This window comes from Falco naumanni, chromosome Z (genome assembly GCF_017639655.2).
Source record: "Falco naumanni isolate bFalNau1 chromosome Z, bFalNau1.pat, whole genome shotgun sequence".
In the NCBI taxonomy this organism is placed as follows: domain Eukaryota; kingdom Metazoa; phylum Chordata; class Aves; order Falconiformes; family Falconidae; genus Falco; species Falco naumanni.
Genome location: NC_054080.1, coordinates 8,385,005 through 8,409,358, shown reverse-complemented (window position 1 = coordinate 8,409,358; position 24,354 = coordinate 8,385,005). Strand labels below are relative to the sequence as shown.

Below are 24,354 nucleotides of genomic sequence, written 5' to 3'. Positions count from 1 at the left end.
GGAAAACATGCTTCCCCGAAAGGGCTGTTAAACATTGAAACAGGCTGCCCAGGGAAGTGGTTGAGTTACCATTGCCGGAAGGATTTAAAAGACATGTAGATGTGGCACTTAGGGACATGGCTTAATGGTGAACTTGGTGGTCCTGCATTAACAGTTGGATCTGATGACCTTAAGGGTCTTTTCCAATCTAAACAATTTTATGATTCTATGAAAATTTGTGGGATCATCCTTCCCACAGGGATGCTGATAGACTTTTGCCTTAACCACACATACCAGAAGATCCTGAGGGAAGAGAATGGCGCAGTAGTTGATATTCTTTTTTTTGTCAATGGTGGACCACCGAGAACTGGAATAAAAGTTTTGCTCCCACGCCTAATGTACACAGGGTGGTTGTATCTGCCATCCAGGGGATGGAGTGGGGCACACAACAGCTGGTGGGGTCCCAGAGACCTGCCATGAGGTTTGGCTACAGGTAACCCAGGGGACAGGATACTGGCTCTAGGATGCTTCTCATCACGCCCAGACTGGCAGGTTAGCATCTGTAGCTGATATTCACTGTTCCTCAAAAGGACTTGGGAGCAGGAGGGAAATGCCCTTTTTATTGCGCCATGGACTGAGGAATTGGCACCTTCCATGAGAGCAAGAGCATTGCACAGCTGGGGAACAGCCTGCAATCTGCAGCCAACCCAAATGATGACACAGCTAAAGAAGGGAGGGAGGGATTGTGCAGAGCCAGACCTTCACTCTGGGAGACAAGGGGAGAATTTTCTACCAATTCCTAAGGACTGTAAAGACCTGCTGCAACACAGAAAGCTGTTGAATGGAGGCCAAAAGGAAGAGAAAGGTCTTGCCCTACAAAGACATTTGGAATGAGGGTGATTCTTCTACAGACCATTTTATTTTAATGTCACATGTGAGATTTTCTTGTTTGACCAGCCCACCTCTGCTAGTCACAGCTAGGGGCACCCCCCAAAACTGCTCGTTATGGCCCAAGGAGGTGGCTGAGCACAATGTTGTGTGACTGTATCCATGCTTTAGAGACCCCTGAGAGAGCTTCTTTGAGCTCTGGTGGCTTGCTGACTATCCAGCAGTATTTTTGCATGCATGCTACTTCCTTTCTGACAGTGTAGCAGCTGTACTTGATGTTCTTCCTGTTCTCCAGGATGGCTCACTTCCTTGAAAAGGCTGTAATTCTGTTACAGCTGTTATGTTGCTCATAATCAAAGCAATTAAGTAATAATTCAAGTTGCCACTTGATGAACCTGTTTTTGAAGTAAAATCTATATAAGGTGCTGCAAGCCCATCTCTGCTCAGTTAATCACTGCTGTGTCAAGCACTTTTCAGGAAAGCTTTCCATGAGACCCACTGCTGCAAGCCAGGGTCCATCAATGGTCTGCACTCCCTCTGCTTGGCAGAGCAATGCAGGAAACACAAGGATAATCATGCAGCAAGCACAAAGCACTGAGGCTGAAAGCATGTCCTTCGAGGAGAAGCAAGCCTGTGACCCCCGTGGCATGCCCCCCAGCAGAGACTTTCCACAGGGCAGACAGCATTTCTGAACTAACTGCCAGAAGATGCATGAAAGTGAAACCTCTGGATACCCTTTGTTCATTAATACTTACCAAATGATAACATAGTCATGAAGACAACCGTGATACTTGTGAAAGCTCAGACAAACAAACCATTGTCCCCAAAATACAGGTATTTCAATCAGACCTCATGTTTACATTTGAGGCACTTAAATGCCAAGTGATTCCCAGCTTCACAACAGCGCGCAGATTGTAGTCAATTGGTTTTGCTTATAATTTACCTCAGTTTCATACTAAATTGAGTGAGCATTAGATAACACTTGATTCCCTGGCTATGCATTCAAGCTGAAGTTCATGCCTGTGCAGCAGTCCAGAACAAGGTCAACAAGAGACTTAAATACCACGTAAGTCATTTAAAACACACTGATTCTTGGCACACTTTACCTGTCTCTGAATTATAGCACCAATCATTTGCAATTCATCTGCCTGTCTAAATATGTCTGAGTTCTACTGTGAATAATTATTAAAACATTAGAAAAATTGAAACAATCTACACCCCTCCATCAACTGCATGCACCTGTGTGAGCAGCAGATTTATTCCCACAGCCCTTTGCCACTTAGGGCATACCTCTGCGAGTGCTGGTTTAGGTCACCACTCATTTACTGCACAGCCAAAGCCGAATTCCTGGCACCCAAAAGCAGCTGAACTCTATCCCAGGACCATGCTCTCTACTTGTTTATCTTCTATGTCATTTCAGCTCCCTGCCAGGTCATCTCTACACAGGGGTGAACCCCCCCTGACAACTTTACATCAATGAAGAGCACTCAGCCAAGCACTGACACATCTTTCAAAATGGGCATTAACTTAATGAGCTGTGCAGAGGTGCTGGACTGAATTTGTTTTCAGGCTGATCTCTGAACCCGGATAGAATGTTTCATTAGGTGGGAGCTGCTTGCACCTGCTGGACATTCAGTATCCAGCTGATAGCAGGGGGTTGTTCTTTCTTTATGGTGAGAAATGGCCACTCCAAGGTGAGTGTCTCCAGGTGGGATGGATGTGCCGTGCAGAGACATATGCCTTTACAGTGAGCTGGGGAAAACCAGCTCCTTGCCAGGGAGATGCACCACACATCCCAGGGACAGCTCGGCACTTGCATGCTGCCTGGCACGCATTCAACCTGCTCCAACCCTCGGCAGTAGCCGATGCCATCAGAGGTGTTCCTTGGGTGATGGCACTTGACGATGCGGTGGGCCATCTGCCTGTGGGCCATCTGCCTGTGGGCCAGGTTGATCTCCAGCTCATGCTGGGCTGCTCTGTTGGACCCTCAACACACAAACAACAGCCAGGGGTGGGGATGTACGGGGGGGAACTTTTTCCTCCCCATTCCACTTCCCCATGGGCAGCCAAGTGCTCCCAGGAGCATCACTGCCCACTTCTCAGGGACCCTACACAGGTTTTACACCTGCAGCATGCGGGTAGAGGTAGGGGCTCAGCTGGGGGTTCCCGTTACAGCTGCCAACACACATCAGCCCTGCAGCATGAGAGAAGGAGCTCCTCCTTACATGAGCTGGGCGGCCACCCTATCCAGGCACCACTGCATCCTCTCCTGGCTGGACCCAATGACATCCACTTCCTGGGGAAAGGCAAAGCATGATCCCACCAGTGTCTGTGCTCAGTCCTCCTGGTCACACTCATCCCCTTGGGTCTCTCCAACCTTGCACACAGCAAGAATGCACCTGCCTGTCTTTCTTGCCAAAGCAGACAGGCAGGGAGTGGAGAAAGTGCCCCCCAACCCCAGCACACTCGCTTGCGTAGCTGAGCCTGCCTGCAGTGACTGGGAGGGGATAAGAAGGTGCTGTGGCTGTGGCCTCTGATTCACTTTCGGGGTGGGTGGCCAAGTGTTTTTTCAGCTTAACATCAATGTCAAGTGCTGCTTAGTTCCACTACAGGGTGACAGGGACAGATCCTTACCTGATATGAAGAGGTGTAGTGGTTCCCTGGACCAGCAGTGCTATATATCCCCATCTCCAACCACCACCTGCCCTTTTTACTCCCAAAATGTTTTCTTCCCCATGAGAAATCCCACCCATACTGGACAAGAGGAGATGGACTTGACTTTGGTGAAAATCCCCAGTCATTTCTAAGAAACATTCAGCTCCACAGGAGGAAGGCATGTGCTGCTCTCAGCTCACTTGACTGCAGCACACATCTATTGAATTTGTGAAGCTGCAGCTACTGGAGGGAGGTGCTTAGTGCTCCAAAACTAGTAATTTTTAAGCCCTCCTGTCTGCACGTGCCAGCTAAAAGCACAGCCTAAATGTGTCCCAAACACTTAAAATCCAAAATGCCATTATGGTGATATGAGGTCTGATTTTTTTCCTAAAATCTCATGACTTTTAAATTCAATCTTTTAATTATTTTATGGCCTGACTCAGAAGAAAAAAAACCTAATGGAGCAGTGGCTTCACAGCCCTAGGGGCTTTAATTTTCTTCCCAGTTTCATGATGCCCTTGCAGTGATTGTATTTTGCTGTACCGTGCATTAGGATCTCATATCTTGTGCCAACTCTCATCATGTTCACTTCTTCTTCATAATTTAAAGCAGACTATATAAAGACAGGCAGGAGTGCACATTTTTATGATTTCTATAAAATACACTGCCAAAGGGTCTAGAGAACAAGTCCTGTGACATGTGGCTGAGGGAACTGGGGGTGTTAAGCCTGGAGAAAAGGAGGCTCAGGGGGCACCTTCTCATTCTCTTTGACTACCTGACAGGGGCTGCAGGCAGCTGGGGGTTGGTCTCTTCTCCCAAGTAACAAGCAACAGGACAAGAGGAAACGGGCTGAAGTTGTGGCAGGGGAGGTTCAGATTGGATATAAGGAAAAATTTCTTCATGGAAAGAGCTGTCAAGCATTGGAGCAGACTGCCCAGAGAAGTGGTTGAGTCACCATCCCTGGAGGTACTTAGAAGACATGTAGATGTGGCGTTTAGGGACATGGTTTAGTGGTGGGCTTAGCAATGCTGGGTTAATGGTTGGACTTGATGATCTTAAAGGTCTTTTCCAACCTGAACGATTCTGTGATTCTAAGCACACATAGCTGCGGTCCTACTGTGGCCACACTGCTCTGAGCAAAGCAAAGCTGGGGGTAGATGTAATATCTTTTATTAGACCAATGCATAGAGTGGGGAAAACCAGACAAGCTGTCGGGCATGCGCTGCTTTCTCCGTATCTGTATGTGCATATGTGTGTAATACATAGATAGAGATAAATGTATGTGATACAGATACATGTCTGTGACATAGATACATATAGAACCTGTTCTGGCAGGACTCTGAAAGGCAGGACAATGTCTCACAAACTCCTTGAAGAGGGACAGAGGACCCTGATATGCTACACAAACACACAGCTGGTTTTCAGCTATTCCTTCCTCTATAAGGGCAAGTCTTACCCACACCATGTGGGCATGCTGCTATGTGGGGAACGCCATCCCCTGGTCCAGCAGGTTTTCTGGGCTGGAAGAGTTCAGCACCTCACCAGCACTAAGGAATCAGTGAGGGAACAGGGCTGCAAAATCCGTCTGGGGAGGTTTAGGTAACACATGATATGTGTTGCCAAACCTACTGTGAAGAGCTGTTTCTCCATGTTATCATGGACTAGGTTGATGCCCATCCTCTTCTCCCAGTGATGCAAGCACTCCCAAGTAACCTGTTGGGAACTTGTCATCACTGCTGGCTACTGGGGCAGTGTTCCCTACAGGGATGCTCCCCATGTCCAGTGATGTAAGAAAAGAAATTACAGGTGGGCACAGAAGTGACAGCACAGGACCCAGGTTTAGCTGACAAGAAGCAGCTGAGCTGCAACATCAGCATTAAATCCACATGAAGGAGCACACGTGTCTGTGGTGCCACCACAGCTGTAAGACATGGGCTTTTGTCTCACAAACCAGGATTTTGGATATACCACTTATAAAAATACTTGGTTAAGCAAATACTGTTCTGATGTGCTTAGGATGTGCTGACAGGGGATGCAGCAGATGGCAAGGGATTTGCTTACTGCTAACTTAACTCATGGTCTCTTAATAAAAACTTTACAGATGTCACGGAGCTGTAATGGAACTTCATTAGATGTTTGAAAGGCTGCAGATGTCTCAGCAGGAGGCTACAGCCTGCAGCCCACCGGACAGGGTGCTACCTGGAGAGGGGCCTCCATCTCAGCCAGGGCTCTCTCCTGTCGGTTCTTCATGTCTGTGAGTGTGTTGCTCTCCCCAGTCATTTCATCCAGCTCATGGCACAGTTCTGACTTCCAAAATCATTGACACATTCTCCCAGGTTTCTGGTGCTTTTTGCTTGGGTTTTCTTTGTTTGCTGATATTTATTCGGAATCATGCAGGAGGTTTCAACTCTCAGATGCTCTGCACTGTGCCAGGAAGTCTCCAACTCTTTGTTGTTGGTCAGGTTGGAGCTGTACCAGTCATCGGGGGTGTACCGGGTGAAGAGGGCTGCTCTGTCAGAAATCAAAAGCAGCGCTTTGCTGGGAGCTAAGCCCTGGGAGCTTTTGGAAAAGGGAGCCAAAGCTGGGTTGATGGCAGCTGCTTGATAGTAGGTGTGGGACATCCAGAGGAGGCTGAAGCTCTGAGGCAAGGGATTGTAAGGAAAACAGTTCTTACACCTTGAAGCCATGGTGCTGATGGCAGGTAGGAACCTGGTAGGGCTTGATCTTTGATGAGTGTACATTGCTGTCAAGGGAGAGCCAACCAGCTCTATTCCTGAGCACTGCTATTCAGGTATGTGTCCTGCACAGAGGAGGTAGGAGACAATGTCACTGAGCTGCTGCAGTTGTGTTACATCTTACAGCAACACATGCAACTTATAATACAAGCAGTGATGCACACAGCACCCACACAATACCTGTCCAGGCCTAAACCTCTTGAAAACAAATCCCTTCTGACAGCAGCCCAAGCATTTGTATAGAGAAGATTCTGACTTTGTGGTTAGTATCTAGCATCAGGTCTTGAAATGCAGAGAGAAACAAATATGGCTGCTAAGGAGAACAACAGATATTATGCCTTCCTTTTCCTTAAATCTGCCAGTCCAATCAAACTTGAGTTGATAATTCTCTGCTGTCCATTTGTTTCTTTTGGCTGGCATACTTGCTGATCTTAAAAGTACTTCAGATGAAATTTCCTCTTTAAAAGTTCCATTATCAGCCCAAATAGCTCTGGGCACACAGCTGCTACCTACCCAGCATGATTTGTGGGCAAGCGACTTCATCCTCATCATTTCTATCTTCACTTGCATTAAATGCTTAAGTGAGGAGTCTGCAGGTGAGCTGAGCTCTGCAGGACTATATCCCAATTCGAAAAATCCCCACCTATGTCAACCTAAAAAGAACAGCCACATCTTGACTTGCAAAAGAAGAAAAATGTCTTTGGCTCACCTGATGTAAAATTAATGTGCTTGGAAAGGAGATACCCCACAATGTCTTTTCAGAACAGCTCGTAAACCCCAACCTTACAGTAACCCTAGGAGGAATGGCCACACAGGGAAGTTTTGCTACCAGTAACTGCAGGCAACACTGTGGGTGCTATTGCTCTTTTCAGATTGAGGTAATTCGTCAACTATTACCAGAAATATAATGCAGAATGCCACCAAAGGTACCCAGCACACCTAGTCTGAGGATGAATGTTCAGGAGAGCATGTTGTACACAGTATGAAGTTCTTGTGTGGTTACAGGTGTCACCCACTGGCAGAATAAGTCTCCATGGCTGTTGTCACCACCTGCCATGTTGCACAGATGAGTCCTTCCTCTAACACCATCCTATCCTCACTGCTCCCAGCCTGGCTCAAAGCCCCAATGAAAGATGAGGACACTGGCATACTACAAGATCCCTGGATGGGAGTGGGGTTTGACACAAAGCATGTGCTAAATCCTATTTGTTACAGTATGAAATCAACATTATGCCTTTAAAAATGGGATGTTTGCATGAAATAAACTCACTTCTATTCTAGAACAAAGCATCCACAGAAGCAGTCCCTTGACTAGAGGTGTAATTGTTCCTCCTGGGTTAACCTGATCACTTTGCACGTGCAGGTGAGCTGAGAGAGACTGGCTTTTTTTAAAAATCATAAAAAACCTTGGGAAAGACAGATGCCTTCATTTTAGTCACCTCTGCCATGAAGAATGCCTCTTTCTGCACAAGGGTAGGATCAAGGACTCAGGCTTTCCTACTGGAAAGCTTAACAGGCAATAGATGGGAGACACACAGAGAGAGGCAGCTCTGCCTGTGAGCTGCTGTGACTGTACACCAACGGTAACCCTCTTGAATGCCAGGGTCTCAAAATGCAGCTATTAAACAGCAAATGCAGGAGAGTAACAGGTCCTTTAGCTAGGGCAAGTTGGACAAAAATAGGGATGAGTCAGAGGGGAGAGTGCACAGCCTGCCACTAGGAAATGAACTTTCAGGACTGTAGTTCCAAGCCTTGCCCAAGTTTGGCCATGCTGGCATAGGCTGCCCCAGTACCTGACTTGAAAGCAGCACAGCTGTGGGCACCAGATAGGCAGCAAATGTAGCAAAAAGACTTTCACAGACATGACCCTCTAAGCCAGTTTGGAAGAACTGAGGATGAAATATCTGTGCTTAGGTCCAACAAAAACCACTGTGCGTGCTGGTTCCACAAACCAATCACTTCAGCCCTTTTGTCCCTGCCAGGGATAAATGACTGCACTTTCCCTAGCTCCCTATTTATACTTGAGCAACAGCATTCAGAGAATGGGAGATGACTTCCCTGGCTCCCACCCCTGCCAATAAATTACTCCCTTTCAGATATTGGCAGGCACGTTTCAGAAAGAGAGGTAAAAACCTTGGGAATGGACTGGAGTTACTTCTCCCTACATTTCCAGCTGAAATAAATGCCCCTGCATCCCCCTCGGGATAAACCATCCCAGGGTGACGCTTACTTCTTACCACCCCTGCACACAGACACACTTGTGGAGCCACTGATCACCTCATTTGGGTACATTTGGATGATATAAGAGATATTGGGGGGGAATTAGAAGAAATACTGGCTTTTTTAGTCCTCCCCTCCCTGTTAAAGCACATGCTTACCCTTAGCTGCCTGGGTGTAGGGTGTGCTCCAGGGTTTTGGGGGTGCCCGGCGTGCAGGGGTGTCTACTCACCACTGTGCCGTCAGGCTTGGTGGCAGCACCGCCAGGCATTGCAGCATCCCCAGTGCAGTTGGTGACACAGGACCAGGGGAGCACTGCCACGGGCACAGGTTGCTCAGTGACCAGGTTCTTCCTGGGCAACATCCTGCAGCCATTACAACAACCTGATGCAGCAACTTGACGGAGCCACCCCTGGGCAAGAAAATACGCTCACATTGACATCCTAGTTCCTGCCCTGGACAACCTACTTCCCTCACTAGGCAACTTTGTGCAGCCCCAGGGCAACCAGGTTGGATAGGTGTTGAGCAGCTGAACAATGGTCTTTTTGGATTTAGTCATGGTCATTTGAATGGTCATTTGATTTAGTTTTAGGTAGTCCTGCAAGGAGCAGGGAGTTGGACTCTATGGTGCTTATGGGTCCCTTCCAGTCTGAGATATTCTATGATCCCATGAACTTGGTGCCCTCAGTGGGCAACCCGGGGCCACTACCCCTGCACAACTCAGCACAAACTCTGCAACCTAGTGCCTTTGCTGGGCAACTTGATCCCATCCCTGGACAACCCTGGTGCCATCAGCAGGCAACCCGCTACAGCCCCTGGGCAACCAGGTGCCACCTGTGGGCAAACCAGTGCCCTCACTACATAGCCCAGTGCCAGCACTGGTGCTCCTGGGCAAGCGGAGGCCTTGCTGGGGCAGGAGGGTGCAGCAGGCTGGGAGTGCTTGCACCCCAGATGAGGAGATGCGCAGTGCCCCCAGGAGCCCCACTGCAGCACAGCCTCACACAGCACCAGGGCAGTATTCAGGGGCACCCGGTGTCATCAGGACTACTTCCTGGGAGAGGGCCCTTCCCCAGTTATTTCAGGCTTTAGCTTGAGAAAAGGCATTGAAACAGGAGGAGCCGCATAGTGCCAGTGGGGGCTAGCACAGCTGCTCCGGCTAACCCAAGGGGGTTTCTCTCCAATTTTTTTAAAACACCCCATCAGGTCTGCTGTGAGGATCTCTGTGTCCCACTTCATCCAGAGGAAACCTTTTCATTTGCTTCATTTTACCACTTTAGATTAACTGTGAGCTACGTGGATGGCTCATCCAGGCTGATCCATCTGTCTTAGAGTCATCTTCAGTTTCCTTCCATTTTCCCAGCTATTGCAGCTGCAGGCTGAGATTGTACCAATGTGTTCTACAGCCTGTCCTGAGTGCAGTGACACCCTGCCCCACTGCTCCTCCTCTCGGTGCACATGCACACCCAGAGCTGCCCCCATGAGAAAGCCATGCCTCAACTGGCAAAGATCTGACATAAAAAATAACTCCAACTGCTTTGTGTATACAAAGTCTGGCACACTTTGTTTTTCCTTTAAACATGTGTCCTGCTTTAGCTGGGTGAAGAATCAACTTAGTCAAACTGCAATAAAAAGTTCAGCACACAAGTTGCTTTTTTATAGCTAAACCAGATAAAATAATTTCAATTAAAGCAAGGCAACACACACACCCTTGGACCAGTCTTGCTCTCTGGTCCTTGCATGCTCCCAGCATCCATCTACACTACTCTTACTCCCTGGCTGGAGCTAATTTTGTTTAGATTAATCACTACACAACAAGGGACACCACCCTGTGGTAGGCAACCATGCATTTTTTGAAGTATCTACTACATTAAGCAAAATGTATGACCCTTTGGTCCCAGCAAAGTCTGGGGTGGCTTTTCAAGTGAAGGGCTTGTGACATACCTAAAAGCTACAAAGACGAGGAGAACTGGCATGGGTAAAGCAGTCACATTCACAAGCTGAGTGACTCTCAAGCAAGAAGTTATCAACTGCATGCAGTAAATGGTCCCCAAATCCCTCATGCTCTGGGTACCACACTGAATGAACCAGACTATTCACATCACCTCCATTCATTCAAGTAATGAAGCTCAGTTCCTTAATTGTGACTACAACTCCATGACAGCAAATACACCAAGATGCCTAAGTACAAAATCTACTGCCAAAAAGTGTCAATCTTTCTGTCACAGCTCTACATTCTTGCTATCTATTACTATAGCATTACACTGGATCATAAGCTGCCCTTCTGAAAACACCCAGATCCAGATCTTTTATAGCATCCACCATGAGTCTACATGAACCCGTAACATCACTCAGTCTCGGTTTTATGCCACTTTTGAATATTGCTGTCTCTCCTATAAACACTGTACCTTCCTGAAAGGGATCAACTGTCTATTCAGTACCAGAATAATTTTCAAAAGTCACATTAATTCCTAGAGGCTTCAAAAAAAATTGAACTGTGTGTGGTGCATCCCATGCTGTCACACTTGAAGCACCAGGATGCTCACAGGCAGTGCATGCTGCCATCTGGCCTAGGGCTACTTCAGGGAGTCAAACAGGCTTCAAGATTTTATCTATTTATGAAAGCAAGGCTGGCTCCTAGGGACCAGCTGCACACAGAGCTGCAGCCATGGGCATGGTCCTGCAGCAGGCTCCATCTGACTGGGAAACACATGAGACTTTCTAGGGTTTTACTGGGTTTCCCACATTCTGGTGAAAACGATGAGTTGGCCATGAAACACCGAGGGCCAAGGACTCTCAAGGTGAGGCTTGGGCTGCTTTGATCTCTTCATGTAGCTGATGGAAAAAGATAGCTCTGACCCCTTGCTGCCACAGCAGAGGTTGGGACTTGCAGTAGGAGGGCTGCAGACCAAACCTAGAGGAGAGGAAGAGGAGGCTGGGCACGCTGGTAAGGAGAAAGAGCCAGCTTTGGAGAGGGGCAGCCACTGGAGATCATCTGGGCTTCTCCCCTTCTCCATCAACAACCCCTCAAAAACCTTTGTCATTTAGAGAAGCTCAGGAATTTGTGCTGGCTCCTCCAGAGCCCTGTGCAGCACCTGAAAGTGCCACCGTCCTGCTGGTTGGTCTTCTTAGAAAAGCCAGCTCCCCAGTCTGCTGGCACTGATCTGTGCTCTGCAGGCAGAGCTCCAGCAGGGTAAATATCCATGTATAAATAAGAGGCAATGCCAAGTTCCAATTTGCCATTAATTCCAACTCATTTGAGTCACTCTCTTGATATCCTTAAATAGCTACAAAAATGCAGTCCATTAACAGGTTGCCCCAGAAGGACCCATCTCCTCTCCCTTGCTCTGGTTTAAGGTGGGATTACCTCTGTGATGTACATGAGCCTGTACTGGAGTAAATATAGCATAAGGTGAGGAAGAATCAGCCTACAGTTCATGCTGCAGTGCAGCCAAGACTGTCTGCATGTGCTGGTGAAGGCTGGAGAAACCATCTCGCACTGTCAGCACATCAGTACGTGCAGTCCTGTCCTGTGCTCTGTTCTGACACAGGAGCTTTTCATACAAAAACTGTGAAAAATGCTTGCTGTGAAACCTTGTCTTTCTCTGAGGTGGAAGCGCGCTTTATGTATCCTGTTGCCCTGAAACAGCAGTGAGCGACAGTCCAAATATTCTGCACAAATCGGTGACAGTTACCTAAGTGAATCATTCCTTATGTATGTATTTCATGTGCATTTGTGGGTTTTTTTAAAAAATTGTTGAGGGGGTTAGTGATTGTTTTCCCAGAACCTGCATTTTCTGCCGAAGTTCACATCTCCTTCCCCACCCTGACTTTTCTATTTATAAACTGAGGGGATATGTTTGAACCAACTGCAAGAGGACAAGGGCAGGCTGCAGCAAGGGGAAGCAAAGCAAAACTTCCCTGTCCTGCCCACACCCTCATTTCCCTGGTGCAATGGCAGGGGTGTCCATTCCCACCCCTCTCATACCCTCGTCCTGATGGAGCGAGCACGTCCCACCTCCAGCCCTGCCTGAGAACTGAGGGAGAGGCTGTTGTCTACAGGGCAACATTTCACCAAACTTCTCAAAGGCACTGGGAAAAAGATGTAGTCAAACCTGCGAGACCTCCTGTGTGGAGACACAAATGCAATTTGACACTGACATACCTCTCTGTCCCCACACAAAATTGCCCTGGAGCTCAGGAGCTACATACGACATGTGAGAGAAGCCCAGCTGCCCCAGGTTGGCCCATGAGGACACACTGAATGGGAGCTACCTCACCAAAGTTTAGACACTGCAATCTAAGTAATTTTTCTTTATAGTCAGTAGGAAGAAACAGGTCTTTCCAGAGGCCATTATCTGAACTATCTTAGGTGCTGGTTTTAGCATTAGGCAAATTGTGCAAAGGAAAGTGCATTTCTTCCATGTCCCATAAAAGATGCACAGAGCGATACCCAGACTTCGACATCTAACCGACCATCAAGGGCAGATGAATGCTGACTCTCCCAAAAACACCCTCAGTCCTTCAGCAAGGCCAGACCTACTGAAAATCTACCTCTGAAGTTTTGGGTTCCAAAGATACCAGGCATGGAAAATTGGCTCTAGACGAAGATAATCCTCACCTCCAAACTTGAAGGTCTTAATGAAGAGAGAAACCAATAAAGAGATCAAAAAGTAGACTAGTAGATGAATTATTCAAGCTAACAATAGTAGCGTTTGGTTGAGCTTTCCAAACAATAAACATGGCATGAATAAATCCCTCCTTGAGCTCTCATAATGAGTCACAACCTCAAAATCACAGATGCTCAGAGCAGGCTGCTCTGCCCATCCACAAGGTTAAGACACAGATAACTGATGTAATCACAGCAATCGTGATCTCAGAAAACGTAATAATTTCCTGGTGATGTTCTCAGCAGTGCCCAAGGAACTATAGGAAATAAAACCCAGTGACTCTGGAGAAAGTCTCCCTGTAGCCACTTCAGCACACCATGGGCTTGTGGGTGGGGTCCTGGATTTTGCTCTCTGTGTTGGCCTCACCACAAAGTCCAAGGCTGTGGGACAGTCATACTTTAAATTGCATCCAACAAGCAGAGGGGTTGCTCACACCATAAAGTTCAACCAACTCTACACACAGAGAGGCATACAAGCAAGTAGGAGACAGTCCTATGCACACCCACTGATTCATAGTCATATAATAGGCCTAGACATCAGCATGAACAAAGATGAATGCATGCCCAGAGCAGAGGATGAAGAGCACCACACCACATCTCTGGTTCCCTGGACCTGCCAGGAGCCTCACGGGAGTTTTGTTCTTCCAACCAAGTGCACACAAGGTCACATTTTGGGGTCACCTCCTTGGCACACAGGAAAGGCCTTATGAAACCATTCCCAGCTACTTCTCCTTTGTATATCCCAACTTGCTGGTGAGATAGGCCCTTGATTTACCAAAGCTGCAACCTGCCAACCACCACAGGGGCTGACTTCTTTTCAAGGAGAAGGCCAGGCAAAAACTCTTCAGAGCTGACAGCACTGTGGTCCAACAACTGATGGAGGGGGCAGAAGAGAAATGAAAACAGTTTATATTTGCCTTGAAATGCCCTACCCGAGAAAGCATTTAACCACATGCTGTTTAACACTACAACCAGCCTCATTATTTCTGTGCAATTCACACACAAACTTGAAATTGTGTATCTGAGATCTGCCGAGTAGAAATAGATGGCTTGCATAATTGATGCTATGCACATGCTTTTGTGCGTAGCTGAAGCGAGTTATTAGTGGCCCCTCCATGGTTGTGTGCACTCTTATTTCAGAGCAAGATGTGAAAGCAATTAGCACAATGGGAAGACTATCTTTAAGGCTGTGGGGCTTTTTACAGGATAGTATCTATTTTTGGATCTATTTTCTTGAGGTGAATTTTGGCAGGCCACTCATGGACTGGCTTATGTCATGGATGGCTATTGTTTATAAAGTTTTTTACTGCTTTGACAAGGGCTTGGCTTGGAAAGGGGAGGAGGGTTATGATATTTATTTTTTCCCTGTCATTATATTCAGGCTACTATTTCACAGAGAGCAAAAGGATCACAAAATCTCCAGAGCTGATCAAAACGACCTTGTCTTCTGCCTCCTCAGGAAACAGTGAGAGCTGAATGCAGTCCTGTTGTGGAAGTGCCCAGAAAACTTGTCTGGAAAAAACCCCAGCCTTCATGGAAAATGCTTCTAAAAAGAAAGAAAAAGAACCTCTCTTCCCCTGTCTCTCCTCACTCTTCAGCTCCCCTTGCAGCACTGCCAAGGTGTTCTTTCCACACTCATTTAAACATTCTTCACCACAGCAGCAAACGTTTGCAAAGAAGGGCTGCGCTTCTGCACTGTCCTGTGGCACAAACCCTTACTTGTCTTTTGCTGCTGCTCAGAAGGACACAACTGGAAAGGAGCCTTTGCTGCAGAAAAGCCCCTGATTCCTGGCCTGTAGCGCTTGCCTAGATGAGGAAATAATACCAAACAATCCCAACAGACCGGCTACTCCAAACACTGCTGGAGCCCCAGAAGAGAAAGGTCCGTGTAGCACTTCCACCAGTAGAGCATGATGCTAGCTAGGTCTGCAGTACCCTTCCCCACTGCTATCATACTGGTCCAGCTCAGGGGGAAGAAAAAGATTTCCTAGTGCATAGTTACCTCCATAAATGCTCAGCAGATGCAGCAAATGTTCCTTACGGCAATGGTTGCCACAAACCTGCTGGGCACAGCATTGGGAGCTACTTGATGTTGTATTTAAGCTGCTGGAATGCATCCGTTCTATTTCTGCAGCAGCAATGCCCCACAGCTGAGCTGTGAGCAAGGCTCTGCTGGGATGCATGTGGTACATCCAGGTCAGGAAATACGCAGCCAGCTCAGAGAAAAAATACTCTTGATAAACAAGTGAGACATGGGGGGGTGCTGACCTAACTCCTCCCAGGTCAGAGGAAGTTGGCCAGTGCTCACTGCAGCCTTTCTCCCATGCTTCCTCCCTCCCTGGGCTTAGGATACGGCCCACTCTTCAGGCTTGAGTACGCAGCTGAGAAAAAGTAGAGGGAACACCTACTCTGCTCCGGCCCCATATATCTACCCAGGGGACCTCAGAGGGCTGCAGCCACAACACAGTAATTTAGATACTAGTTACTTTTATTAGAACTTTCCAAGATACAGGTGGCCTTGGCTGCTCCCTCCCTAACATACGCACAAAACGCACAGTGCTTGTACCTACAGTTTGTTTTAAAACACCACCCAGACTGTGCTTGACTGATTTTAATACCTCTGCAAGGAGATAACCTACAGAGTTACTTCTGCTAAAAATGAAGCAATAATTCCATATGTCACTATCACTTATTATTCAGGATTACTCAAGGGGTTTTCTAACTCCGGACAAGATTTCCTTTTATCAGATTTGGCCACTGAAAGCTCTGATAAGCATAAAGCGTGTGTATTTACAAGCCATTTTGATAGGCAGCTTAAACTCCAACTACATTTAGTGGTTGGATAACACAAACAGAGCAGCCTACCTCGTTTGGCCAAATGTTAGGCTGGAATCACAGCCTGAATCTGAACTGTCTTTTCCTTTCACGAAATTTTACTTTCTTACCACATTTGTGACTGGCCCTTAGAGCTGTCCCAGAACAAGCCAGGATGCCAGAGAAGGATCACCAGTGAGATGAATCTCAATCTGCTCCCAGCTACGGCCTGTGATGCTCAGGGCCCTTGGTGGTTTAGGTCAGCATCACACTCTGGTTTCCATACACCAGCAGCTGCTGGGGTTTGAGGGTTACTGAGGGTGTTTACTACAAAACAAAGGGAAACCATTTCCATGTAAAGTTGATAAATAATTAAGACCACTGAGGTCAGATTAGATCCTGTAAATTACTTGATAGCATTTGGCAGATTTTTTTGCTAGAAAGGGCAGATGAAATTTCCTAATAAAGACTCCTTTTTTTCCTACTCCTGTGAGTGTCTTTCATCATGCATCTGTCCCCCTGGTGACAAGCCAGCACGAGCAGTGTTTCTTTTCTGCCAAGCCCTGCCACAGGCCTTTAGAACTATCATTAAGAATTCATCCCATCAGTATTTTTCCTGATACTTTATCTCATATTACATGTAATTTTTATCCTTGGAACACTGTGGTCCGCTTAGCCAGATGGAGTATGTGGCACGTGCTAAAGATAATGTAAAAGCAGGGTTGAATCAATGGGTTTATTCCCTTGCGAGCAACCAGTATTTTCAAGCAAAAAGTGTTTTCTGATTGTACCTCCTGAAAAAGGTTAATTCTGGCATGTTTTGGAGAGATGAATATTGCTCAGAGAAATTGGTAAGAAGATGAAAGTCACTGAGGTCTCTGCACACTCAACCCTCATAAAAGTCTGCTCCAAAAGGCACCTACAGGCCATTTTGGTTTGGGGTTTGAGTTGACAGCTGATATTTTCACCTGCAACCCCCAAAGGGATGTGCCAGCCTCTCATTTTTCCTCTAAATCCATGGCTTCTTCCTGATTCTTGCCTTACACAATTATAATAAAAGGCACAAGCACTCTTCAGGACTCCTGGGACGGAGTGGGGTGCAGAGCAGTTGAGGAATGAGCAACCCACCCAGAGACACAGCCCATGTACTTTACACACAGGTACCGCCAACCCGACGGCAGGACTCCTTATTGCCACAGATTTCCCAAAGCCACCTCTCTGTTGATCTATGTGTGCACAGTAGGATTTGTTCTGCTGCAGCTGCAGGGAGCTCTGCAAAATCCATTCCCAGGGGTTTGCCCAGGAAGAAATTCTTTTGGACAACTAGCTGGTGCATGAAAAAAATCTACAGGGACCCCAAAGCCCCTTCTGCCAGATACCTCCCCAAGGCAGATGGGGGAAGCCATGCCAGGTATCTGCATACCACAGGGGAATCACGAGCATATCCTCATGGAGACAGGCTCTAGTTCTGGTGCTGAAGCCTCAGCAGCATACCTGCAGCACAGGTCCTTCAGTTCTTGCTGCTCAAGGACTGCATAGATACTTGCAACTGGGGACTCCCCCTTACCCAATACAGACTGGCTGTATGGCGGACATCACCCATTTTGTTCTTCAACCATATTTTTTTTCTTAACCTGTGTTAAAAAAGCTGGCCAAAAATGCTTTCTGCCTGGTACCACACAGCACTAACAGAGATACAAGTCTCTCTGAGTAGCAAGATGTGGATAAACAATATTAACAAGAGCATCCCCTTGCTTGCTGTTTTGTGCCCACTCCACAGCAGGAAAGCCACACAGGCTGGGCTTTCCCAGTGTCACCAACAGTCCTTGGGAAGAAAAACAGTTGGACAAAGATGTCCTGCACCCAGAAACTCATCACACAAATAAATCTGAGAGTGGGCAGGAGGGGCCTTGCTGCTGGTGGGCCTGAGCCAGAACACAATCTACCTTCACCCATCAGCTCTACAAAGCAAAATAAAACATCCTGATTTCACCTTAGAACAATGACAATAGATAAAACCATATAAAGATAATGAAGCAAAAAATAACTAGATGTGAAATATATAATGAAAGCCAGAAAAATATGCCAGGAAATTTGCATTTTTCCACCCTTTGCTGAGAAACGGTTCTGTGATGTGCTTGCCCTGACTGTCTGCAATCACTAACAACTAGAGCAGCCAGAGCACCTATAAAGATCAGCGACACCTGAGAAACCAGTAACAAAACTCTGGGCTTTCAGTGGGACCACCACTCACCTAAGCACAGCAAGGTTTCTCAGTGATGTCTGTTTAGCAGCAGTATCTGCCTAGGCTAGAGCTACGGGCAGTGACTCCTTAAAAAGAGTTACCCACTAGAGTGAAACAAATATTTACCCTGAGCCAAGTAACTACAAAAATCCAGCACAGGAGTGTCGGGGCATGTGCCTTGCTGTGGAGAAGCCCTTTGAGCCCACTTTCAGAGACAAAATATAGGGAATGGAGGTGTAAAAACTGGGAATAATTAGCTGGGAGAGAAGACTGAGAGAGGCTCTTATCAATGTCTACAAATACCTTAAGGGCAAATGTCAAGAGGACGGAGCCCGGCTCTTTTCAGTGGTGCCTAGTGACAGAACAAGGGGCAATGGCCACAAACTGCAACACAGGAAGTGATCTGGGCAATCTGCAAGGGAGACGTATGGAGGTCAATCTGACCAATCTCCTAGAGATGATTCTAAAAAAGCAGAAAAGAAGATGGGGGAAAAAAGGTCAAAGGAGACAACTTGGCATTTTTATGTACTTGTCGTTTGGCAGCTGGGTCTGAAAACAAGGGCAGGAGCATCATGTGAATCAAAAACTTTTGGCTTCCTCAAGGACAGTCCATATTCCTTTGGCACACTAAACTCCAGTGTGCATCACCCTCACCACCGGCATCCTGAACGGGGATGCCCCGAAGGGCCATCTGTGTCACTCAGTTGAGACCATTGCAGCCACATGGAGGGGAGAGCTGCAGCCCTGGACCCAGCAATGCAAGTTTTCATACATGAATTTCAAGCTGAAGACAGGACTGGTAAAGCATACAAGATACTGAGACCACACAAAGACTTGCAACAAGAGCTGGATGATTAACAGAACAAATCACTGCTTGAAAGAATGTGCAGTAGAAGGAAGGAGTTGAAGTAACTGTTTTGTAGGGCAGTAAAACATGGAGCAACACATCGAGACAGCAAAGGATTAGCCAGAGACAAACTACCCAGCTGCATGGTTTGTGGCCAAGAGCATGATGTGTTGTTCCAGGCTGTGACTGTTGAGGCTAGTCACACAGCTTCTGAGAACTACCTGAAGCAATGTTACCCAGCAGTATTCAAGAGTGAAATCAAGTCAGCCCATCTGAACCTCACCCCCTTTAAATACATGGGGTGGGGGAAAAAACCCTAAGCCAAAACTGTGCTACTTACCTCTGAGTTAACAAATGCTTTGCCTCGAATCAGCTCTGGTGCTGCATAAACTGGGCTTCCACAGCACATGTTCAGGAGATATTGAAGGCCACCCTAGAATAACACAGAAAATTGATCACACAGAAGCATTAGCTTTAACACAGCTTAAGGCTCCTTTGGCATATTAAAGGCCTCAGAGGATTCATCTTGCTCTGCCGTGCTTATACATTCACCTTATATTTTGCTTTGGTGTAATACAGGGCTTCGCTAGGCAAAAATTGTGTGAGGTCATGAGTATCCTCTAAATGTTCAGATCCCAAGTTGCTCATTCATCCATTATCCTAGCAGTCCCACAGCACCTCCTCCAATAAGAATACTTGCCTTTGCGACCACAGAGAGATGGAAAGAAGTGATCCAAGAACTGCTGTCAGGCAGCTAGCTGGTTATTTATGCAAATATTTAGTGCAAGAACTTTGTGAAGAACCACTAGAAATGCTTCCTTATTAAAACCACGTTAGTACTTTTCCCAGGCTTTGTTCTAAGATCAGAGTAAGATGACATTATACCATCAAGATGACTAATAGTCTTGATTGCCTGCAAGATGTTCTTTCTAACACAAGTCAAATAAAGTGATCTGAGGACAAGTAGCTGTCTTTGGATCAGTAAGACCTCTTTCCCATTAGCTTGTTTATTAATAGCACCCACCTAGCAGTTAAGCTGAAAAATAGAAAGGGCTCCCAGGAACTAATTTTAAAAACAGGAAAGAACTCAGTACAAGCATACAGAACCAGAGGATTTATAAATAGAACAGGAATAAACTATTTGATTCTATCTACAATATACACATACATACAAGTCTTTTTTGAAGAAATGCGCACCAGCATAAGCTTTGTATTACAAGCCTTTATATGTGGCAGCAGGTGATACACATATAGGATTATCTCCGCCTTAGATTTTGGTAAAAGATGAAGTGTAAGAGAAGTAAACGATCCAACAGTCTGGTCATTACATGCAGTTAACTGCTCTCTCATGCATTTAAGGCCTTACAAAGTAATTAGCAACCAGATGACAGCTTGGATGCAAACACCCTGAATTTAGGGTCTGTGGGCAAGTCTCTGCATTGCACTCAAGTCAAACATGCACTTCGTATGTGTGTGCAGCAACTGATTTAGCTCTGCTCTGGAAAGCAACCAATACTCTTACCTTTGGTTTTGCATGAAGTCCAAAGTCTACCAGCTTCAAATTATGTTCCTCACCAACCAGCAGATTTTCCTGGTAAGACAGAAAGTGGTAATGAATGCTTCTATAACCTAAGTGTCCAAGAAACTATGCTTTCTTTCCCCTTATTTCTTCTTGACATTAGCAGCTAGAATCTACCTAAAGCTCTCCTCTGGAGTTTGATTGGTTGCGAATGAGTACACCCCATATTCCAGATGGGGAATACTAGTTCCTGTCTGCTGAGAGGGGCCTGGGAGGGGCAGAGGGTTGATAGACAGCAAGCTGAAAAAGAGGCAGCAGTTTGCTCTGGCAGAAGAGGTGGCCAGCAGTATCAAGGCCTGTATGAGAAAGAGCACAGCTGGGAGACTAGGGAAAGTTATTCTAGTTCTGTGCTCGGCACAGCTAGTTTCTGTCCCCTAGTACAGGAAAGAAACTGAAGTAAGCTCAGTGGATGGCTACCCATCTGCTCAGGATGCTGGAGCACTTGCTCAATGAGGAGAGGCTGAGGGAAAGATGTTTGTTCAGCCTTTAGATGAGAAAGCTTCAGTGGAGACCTCGTGGCAGCCTTTTAATATCTACAAGGAGGGGAGGAAGACTGAATTAATCTCTTCACAGCAGCGCACAGTGGGATAATCACAGACAACAGACATTCAAGCAACACTCAGCTGGGAAATCAGGAAAAGTCCTTCTCCTTATAAGGACAGTGAAGAGCAGAACAGGTTGCACTGCCTCATCCTTGGGATAGTTCAAAGATGTGACTGGATAAAGCCCCAGGAAGCTTTAGCAGGAGGTTCAAGCAGAAGCCTCTAGAAGTCACTTCCCACCCAAGTTCTTACATGATCCTAGGAATCTGCCAGCTCTCCAGCTACAAGCCAACTCCTTCCACAAGGTACATACAATGCTTCATGCAGGGAGTCCTTTGGAGACAAAGGTTTCATGAGCTGCCTAGGAAAACGCTTGTGCACTAAGAATTTGCTTTTCTCAGAGTGTCAGCATCTCTAAAAATGCTAATTCCTAACCCCTTCAAGCAGAAGTGCACTCAAGTCTTTCACCCCCTAAACCTACACTTAAATTCTGCAATGACAGCAAAGCCCCAGCCTGGGTCCTGTAGCATGTATCTCCCCCCTACACCCTTTGTCTAGCCATCGCTTGTTTAAGCCTTCAGTGTCACTTCTTCCTTTGGGGATGAAAACAGAATGGTTTGCACAACAAGGTGGCACCATAAAGACTCTCTCCAGGTACAAGCTGGAATAAAGGGGATAGCAAAAACACCTAAGCAACATTTAAAGTCAGATCCATGTCTCTGCTCCACTCCCAGCTGGAGCATGTTGTCCTGTTTCTCTTTCAGAGGAAGCTCCTTCCTCCATTATAGCCACATCCAGCTCAGCTGAGGAATACAATAGCACATAGAAATAACGCTCTTCCAGAAGACATTTGTTAGATAAAGAGCTCTAAGCACAAGTGAATGGAGAAGGTATGACTTACTCTGGCTTCTAAAGAAATAAGAGTGGCTGTTCATTATTATTTATGCAACTCTGACTCCTAGTCACACTTACTGGTTTGGGATCTCTGTGGACATATCCCTGACTGTGAACATAAGCAACTGCTGGCTGAAACAATCTGCCAAAAAAACACACAAGCTTCCTCTTCTGAAAGATGGTCCTCAGAGACTATGTAATCAAACAGCTCTCTGCCAGGACAGTACTGCATGAAGACAGGGGAAAAAAAGACTGTATTTAGAATACAGCAATGAAATCTAAACGACAGCAGCTCTGGACAGCAACTAGAGGATACTATTCCACTCCCTCTGCTTTATTGCAGTAGTGCCCAAGCATGCCCTGGGTCAGCAGTGCAGCACACCAAACAAGCTGAGAAGTCAGACTCTTGCCTGACATGTTGCAACAGATGCATCATGCTAACATCACAGGCAATACAAATTGCCAAGGAGGTGACAAACACACAGGAGTTCTGGGGTCCTGCTTGTGCTATTTTAAAACAACTGAAGCCCAAGGTAGGAGTTAGAGTTATCCCACTCACTGTAAAACAGTGAGGAGTGGGTTTTAGAAGAAGAGAAAGCATAGAACATACTACCAGCTTCATTTCTAGACTAAAGTATCTTGAACATACTCATCATTGAGATAAATTTTAAGAATGGTTTCATTTAATTGTTATCATCTACCACTACAGCTAAACCCAGGAACCTTCACCATGGTAGAAACACCATTTCTTACCTCTGAGATCACAAATATTTCCTTGGATGTCTCTATCACATGATACAACCAGCAAATAGGCTGGTGACTTAAGCTTCTCATGGCATCAACTTCTAGTTTAACATGAGGCAAGTCATCCTAAAAGACCACAACAGCAAGCTATGAAATGGCCAACTCTAGACAGCCTGTACTTGACAGTAAACAGACTATAGCGCAACACACAGCTTCACAGCATGCAGCTGAGAGCATACAGCTCAACTGCTCAAATTCAATCCAGCAACAGCTCCGCCATTACTCCCCTACAATATTGGCACATCAATCAGTGAAACCAGAGGGGCAGACACAAAATAGCTAGTATTCTCATCAGCGTTATCTTTGAATTCCTGTCATAATCTTTAGCTTTCTCAATTTCACAGCCAGCAAGCGTCACCCTCTCTATAAAAGGGCACAAGATTTGTGGTATTCTGTTGAAATTCTTTCAAGTCTACAGCATTCATCAATAGCCAAGCGGACAAGCAAGCAGCACTTTGACCTGCCACATCTGTGCATTGCTGCCACAGGAACAACAAAAGATTCTACCAACCTTTAAGTATCTCCCAGCTTACTCCTAGAGCAAGCTTGTCCATGACCTTTATCGCAACTTGTTCATCACGGAAGCGTTGTACAAGTTTTACCTTTGCAAACCCACCTAGAATTTTAAAAAAAAAAAAAAAAAAAAAAAGATGCTTACAGCTCAGAGTGATGACATGCTTTCACGCCTTTAATAGCACGGTTATGCTGGACTACATAGCACGTACACTGTGCAGAGTCTTCACTAGAGGAAGAAGTGATGGCCGCCCAACTTCCCACTGCATTTTCAGAATTCTGTCCCCCAAAACACATGCAACATGACCTACAGATTTTGCAGTAACGGTTATTCTAGAGAGGCTCTGAGAAACGCTGAAACAGTTAGATTGCACACACGCATTCGTAGATTATGCCTACCTGTTCCAATTGTTTCATGTAATTCATAGTACGGGAGAATTTCCTCATAGGAGAAAGCGTAGCCAGTGCCCACATTCCTCCACTCCGAGCAGACCCACAGAAACTGAAAGCACCGTTGTTGCAGCTCCGGTGCTGCACACCCAGCAATAAAATCACCGGGCAAGTAAGCCCGGACGCCGCAGGCTGACGGCACAAGGCGCTGGCCTCTTTCAGGGGCTCCTCGCTAACGCCTGGGAGGGACAGCGGGCAGCTGCTCTGCAAAAGCAGCGGTAACGGCCCCGCCACAGCCTCCTCCGCAGGGCAGCGACCGGGACCCCAGAGGACGCTGCAGCGGCCGCCTCCTCCTGCAGTCTGCGCCTGGGAGGCAGCGCCGGGAAGAGGCGGCTCAGAGCGCTGCGCTCACGACGACAGCGGCCCAGCTCTGCTGCGGGCCGGGGGCCTCTCGGGCTCCCCAGGGCCCTGCCGCCAGAGCACCGGCGAGAGGCCACCCGGGCGGGACGGCAACCGCAGGCGAGGGGAGCAGCCACCAGAGGGCAGTGCTGACCTAGCCGGCCGCTGCCGTTCGGCTCTCGTTGCC

At 46.8% G+C, this 24,354-nt stretch overlaps 2 protein-coding genes across 3 annotated transcripts; both read right to left on the bottom strand.

Annotated features, from left to right (window-relative positions):
- Window positions 1–876: 876 nt before the first annotated feature.
- LOC121081221 (tektin-3-like) lies at window positions 877–6,809 on the bottom strand. Its single transcript, XM_040580076.1, is given in 6 exon segments — window positions 877–2,855; window positions 3,096–3,163; window positions 5,152–5,235; window positions 5,722–5,840; window positions 5,843–6,305; window positions 6,771–6,809. Coding segments are annotated over 6 exon segments (1,161 nt in total). The 3' UTR covers window positions 877–2,467.
- LOC121081014 (maternal embryonic leucine zipper kinase-like) lies at window positions 6,784–24,354 on the bottom strand. Of its 2 annotated transcripts, none has more exons than XM_040579576.1 (6): window positions 23,778–24,354; window positions 23,377–23,481; window positions 22,815–22,931; window positions 20,569–20,637; window positions 19,387–19,479; window positions 6,784–6,910 (listed from the first exon to the last, which is right to left on the bottom strand). In XM_040579576.1, exons 3-6 carry the CDS (start codon window positions 22,893–22,895, stop codon window positions 6,827–6,829), a joined length of 327 nt encoding a protein of 108 aa, XP_040435510.1. In that variant the 5' UTR covers window positions 22,896–22,931; window positions 23,377–23,481; window positions 23,778–24,354; the 3' UTR covers window positions 6,784–6,826. The 2 variants fall into 2 exon arrangements, with proteins under 2 accessions (XP_040435510.1, XP_040435511.1); XM_040579577.1 differs by lacking the exon at window positions 6,784–6,910 and adding an exon at window positions 18,507–18,662 and having other exon boundaries at window positions 23,778–24,351.

What these genes read in the sequence shown, in the direction of transcription:
- LOC121081014 (XM_040579576.1), bottom strand. Translation starts at nt 22,895, where the DNA reads ATGAGAAGCTTAAGTCACCAGCCTATTTGCTGGTTGTATCATGTGATA. An exon ending in AAATATTTGTGATCTCAGAG is followed by an intron (nt 20,638 to 22,814) that starts GTAAGAAATGGT and finishes CTGTCTTACCAG; the next exon opens with GAAAATCTGCTGGTTGGTGA. An exon ending in AAGCATTTGTTAACTCAGAG is followed by an intron (nt 6,911 to 19,386) that starts GTAAGTAGCACA and finishes TGTTCTTTTTAG; the next exon opens with GTTGACATAGGTGGGGATTT.